Consider the following 5,175-nt stretch of genomic DNA (forward strand, 5'->3'; position numbering starts at 1 on the left):
AAATTTCCAGGGGGCAGGTATATATATGCAGGCAAGAATCAATTTGGAAATAACGAGGTTAGTTCAATCAGGGAGGATGAGGTCCTCTTCTAGCAGCTGAGGTATGAACACCACGGGAGGAGAAACTGCTTTTGTTGTTGGCTAGACATTCACAGTCTTTGTTTAATAATGAGTTGATGGTGTCAAATTTGCAGATGAACTGAAGCTCAGCAGTTTCTCTTTGGAGTCTGGTCCTGAAGTTTTTTTGCTGCAAGATGACTACCTTTAAATCTGCTATTGTGTGGCCAGGGAGATTGAAAGTTCTCCGACAGGTTTTTGTATGTTGCCATTCCTATTATCTGACTTGTGCCCATTTATCCTTTTACACAAGAATTGTCCAGTTTGGCAGATGTACATAGCAGAGGGGCATTGCTGGCACATGATGGTGTATATTACATTGGTGGACGTGCAGGTGAATGAACCGGTGATGGTGTGGCTGATCAGGTTGGGATCTGTGATGGTGTCGCTGGTGTAGACGAACTGGGTGTTTATATGGGTTGCCAGAAAATATATTTATAGCAGTGAGGATTGTTTTTAATAAAGTATAGGAAGGGCTCTAAACTTTCCTTAATTACACCACAAAATATGTGTAGGTGCTGGGTGTCAGGAGAAAATTTTCCCTGGAAGCAGGTTATCTCATAGCTGTCTATTGAAGGGCTTCTTCCATCTTTCTCTCCAGCATCGGAAACTAGCTACTGGGCTAGATGGAACACAGGTCTTATCCAGTCTGGCAGTGCCTATCTTCCCATCAGTGGTGTAAATCCAAGATTATGTTTTTGATGATTTTCCTTGAGATCCTGAGAGTCTCTAGACATGCACTAAGAGCAGAAAGATGTCTTGTTAAATTTAATCTAGTTTCCTGTTCTTTTTTCCTTCAGGAAGGAAAGTCGAAAACTCCTGGGACCTGCCCAATACATTATGTCAGCTGTCAATGACACCAAATCCAACTCTGCAGAGTTACTTCTCACCAGAATACCTGGGATGGAAGACATTCATCTCTGGATCTCTATCCCTTTCTACTTAATATATGTTATTTCGATAGTAGGAAATTCAGTCATTCTGTTCATTATAAAAACAGATCCAAGCCTCCAAGAGCCCATGTACATTTTTCTTTCCATGTTGGCAGTCACAGACCTTGGCTTATCGGTAACCACCATGCCAACGATACTGGGCATATTCTTGTTTAAATCAAGGGAGATCAGCCTCGATGCCTGTTTTGCTCAGCTGTTTTTCATCAACTCACTTTCATACATTCAATCATCTGTGCTCTTGTTGATGGCCTTTGACCGCTTTGTCGCTATCTGCAATCCTTTAAGATATGCGTCCATCTTAACCCTCCCAAAAATAGTCAAGATGGGACTGGTGTGTGTGCTAAGGGCAGTGGCCTTAATATTCCCACTCCCCTTTCTCCTGAAACGGTTCCAATACTGTCGAGCTAATGTCCTTTCCCATTCCTACTGTGTGAACCGAGAGGTCATGAACTTAGCTTGTTCAGATATCACAGTCAACAGCACCTATATCTTGTCCATTGCACTTTTAACAGTGGGGTTAGACTCGCTGCTTATTTGCTTGTCTTATGTGATGATCCTCAGAACAGTGCTGAGCATCACATCCCACATGGAGTCCCTCAGGGTCCTGAACAGCTGTGTGGTCCACCTCTGTGCTGTCTTCCTTTTCCACACACCAGTGCTTGGCTTGCCTGTGAAACACAGATTCGGGAATAGCTCTTCTCACTCGCTTCAGATTTTCCTGGGATATGTATACCTGCTGGTCCCACCTCTGATGAATCCAATCGTGTACAGCGTGAAAAGCAAACACCTTCATGTGAAGATAATCAGGGTGTTCTTCAAGTGACAGGTCAGTTCATCACCTGGCTATGGCACTGGTGACTTAAGTGACAAAAAACATGGACCACAGCCACCTATCCCATCCTGGACCGTTACATCTGAGATAATACGAGCTACTTATCTCCACTTTGTAGAGAGGTTCAGATGAGGTCTAAGCCCTGGCACAATGGGAGATGGATGTCCTGACCCGCTGGTGAGGGAGGACAGTGTAATGGGGGAAGGAGACCAAGGGAGGCAGTGAGATGAACAAAGTTCTTGTGTTTCTGGAGAGACAGGGGACTGGTGGGATGTTGACCCATAAAAAGCCGTATCCTTGGCTGCTCAGACTTTAGAATTCCTGTTGATGCCGTTAATAAAGAGAATGGATGTGGCTATTGTTTCCCATTAGACCTGGCCTGTCACTTTCTTGGCTCTGGTTAAAAATCTACATGCCATGAAAAAAGCTGCAGAGCCATGATCAAAGCTCTTTTGCAATTGCAGTCCTGGCCCTTCCTGAGCAGTCTGGGCACTGGATGATCCATGAGCGTATCACCATGTTTGGTCAGAGGCTATTCAAGGACCACGGACACACATCCTTCCCCGACGCCCTCAGAAAGGTTCTTGTGACTGAGTCATGTCAGAAACATGATTAATACAGGAGCTCTGGGAGGCCATTTTATCCCCTGAGGCACCACCCTCTGCTCCTCCACTTCCCCCATATCCCCGACCCTGCCCAGGCTGGAAGCTGGAGCCTTGCTGTGTTAAGAGCTGGCCAGACAGCCCTGATATTCCACCTTCCCTGGGCAGGAGGGTCAGGGGACCCAAGAACAGCCCCTAGCCCATTTTCCCACTGTGACATTATTGATATAAACTGGGACCATATAGAACATGGTTTGCAACCAAGGTGCTATAGTGGCACCAGATCTTATGTAAAGGGGGTCATGTAAGGTGTCTATGACCAGGGTATGGCTCACTGATTATGATTATGCTGTCTGTATGTCTGTATCATTTTGTAGTTGAAGTTAAGAATATTGGCTGTATACTGTCTATATTTCAAACTTGTGCTGTGTTACTGGGAGAGATCCCAGACAAGTGGGTGTTAGCTCTGCTTAGCCTGCTTGATGGCCCATTAAGGACCATCAGCTACACAATTGACCCATTGAGAGGAGGCAGATACGCCTTGTGACTCAGCAGGGTGTGCAGAAACTGGCCCATGTGACTGCAAACTCCATTTTGCTGTAATTTTCCACAGTAACAACAAAGAAGTGTTCTTACACCTGGAAAAGCCTATATAAGGCTGATGCCTCATCTCCATCTTGTCTTCAATCCTGCTTCTTACCTCTGGAGGGACTTTGCTATAAACTGAAGCTCTAGACAAAGGACTGATGACCCATCCCAGCGGGGGATGTTCTCCAGAGACTTGATTTGAAACTGCAATTTACTCCATCACTGCTACAAACCTGAACTAAGAACTTTGCCATTACTGTATGTAATTGATTCCATTTAACCAATTCTAGCTCTCATCTCTATCTTTTTCCTTTTATAAATAAACCTTTAGATTTTAGAGTCTAAAGGATTGGCAACAGCGTGATTTGTGGGTAAGATCCGATGTGTATATTGACCTGGGTCTGGGGCTTGGTCCTTTGGGATCGAGAGAACCTTTTTCTTTTATTGGGGTGTTCATTTTCATAACCATTCATCCCCAGGACGAGTGGCCCTGGTGATGATATTGGAAGACTGGAGTGTCTAAGGAAATTGCTTGTGTGACTTGTGGTTAGCCAGTGGGGTGAAACCAAAGTCATTTTTGTCTGGCTAGTTTGGTTTGCCTTAGATGTGGAAAAACCCCAGCCTACAGCTATAACTGCCCTGTTTGAGCAGTTGGTCCTGAATTGGCACTCACAGTTGGGTCCCGCCAGAACCGCATCGTCACACCCACCTACCAGGACACACCACAATCGAAGGTGGAGAATCTGGGGCTCTCAACAATGGCCTGGGCTCCCTGGTCAGTTCTTACCACAATCCAGCTCCGACCCAGCTGGGGACCATGCTTGAAGTGAAGAGAAGGAACAGGGGGAAGGGCCTCAGGAGAAGGGGAGGAAGAGGAAGGTGGGGTCTAAGGGGAAAATGAGGAGTGTGGAATGCAGCATCCATGAAGCATTGCAGACCCCTGCAAGGAGGTCACTGGGGGAGAATGGGGCTGGGGGGTAGGAGAGGCACTTATCTATGGCCCAGATTATTGTAGCATCTGAGAACCTCTTGATCTTTGACATATTTATCAGTACAACACCCCGTGCTGTAGGGCAATGTTATTAACACCACTGGGAAGATTCCAAGAGCAGAAGGAACCACTGTGATCACCTAGTCTGACTGCCTGTGGAGCATGGGCCAGAGACCTCCCCTGAAATAACTCCTAGAGGAGAACTATTGGAACAACCTCCTGCCTTGATTTAACAGTTGTCAGTGGAGAATCAACCACAGCCCTTGATAAATTCTTTCCATGGTTAATTACCCTCATTCTTAAAAAAACACCACATCCTTTCTGAATGTCTCTAGATTCATCTTCCAGCCATTGGATCATGCTATAAATGTCTCTGCTAGACTGAAGAAACCATTGTTAAATGTTTGTTCCTCATGTAGGTACTTACAGACATTGGTCCCATCACCCCTTAGCAATAACACCTCTTTCTGTTAAACTAAATAAATTGAGCTTCTTCAGTGGATCACTCTCAAGCAGATTTTCTAATCTTTTCATCATTCTCTTGGTTGTTCTCTGACTCCTCTTCAATTTATCCACGTGTTCCTCCAACTGTGGGCAATAAAACAGGACACAATATTCCAGCAGTGCTCCCAGCTGTGCCAAATACCCATGCAAAATATCATCTCTGCTCCTACTCGAGATTCCCCTGCTTATACTTCCTGGATTGCACTGGGATTTTCAGCCATAGCACACCACTGAGCTGCAAGTCTTTTTCAGAGTCACTGCTTCCCAAGATTGGGTCACCCATTCAGCAAGGATGGCCTGCATCCCTTGTTCCCAGATGTAATCTTTAAATTGAGCCCTATTAAAAGAGATATTGTTGAGGCCCAGATGGGTTAAGTGAGTTGCCCAAGGTCACAGAAGTCTGTGGAAGAGCCTGGAACTGAAGCCAGTTCTTCTGAGTCCCAGGCCAGCATTTTAAGCCCTGAACCATCCTTCCTATCTGGGGCTAGTGGCTGGAGATGGGGCAGCTGGCAGCTCAGCATGCTGAGATTGCCAGGAACCCCAGGAATTCAACTCCTGTGAGATCTCTAAACAGGAACCCAAGAACAA

General features: G+C 45.7%; 1 protein-coding gene across 1 annotated transcript; it reads left to right on the forward strand.

The window, feature by feature from the left end:
* The first annotated feature begins 957 nt into the window (after positions 1-957).
* On the forward strand, positions 958-1,893 carry LOC127058918 (olfactory receptor 51G2-like). The gene has a single exon (XM_050969433.1). The coding sequence runs from the start codon at positions 958-960 to the stop codon at positions 1,891-1,893; it is 936 nt and encodes a 311-aa protein (XP_050825390.1).
* The last annotated feature ends 3,282 nt before the right edge of the window (positions 1,894-5,175 follow it).

The sequence above is a fragment of the Gopherus flavomarginatus genome, chromosome 1 (genome assembly GCF_025201925.1).
Source record: "Gopherus flavomarginatus isolate rGopFla2 chromosome 1, rGopFla2.mat.asm, whole genome shotgun sequence".
NCBI lineage: Eukaryota > Metazoa > Chordata > Testudines > Testudinidae > Gopherus > Gopherus flavomarginatus.

What these genes read in the sequence shown, in the direction of transcription:
- LOC127058918 (XM_050969433.1), top strand. Translation starts at nt 958, where the DNA reads ATGTCAGCTGTCAATGACACCAAATCCAACTCTGCAGAGTTACTTCTC.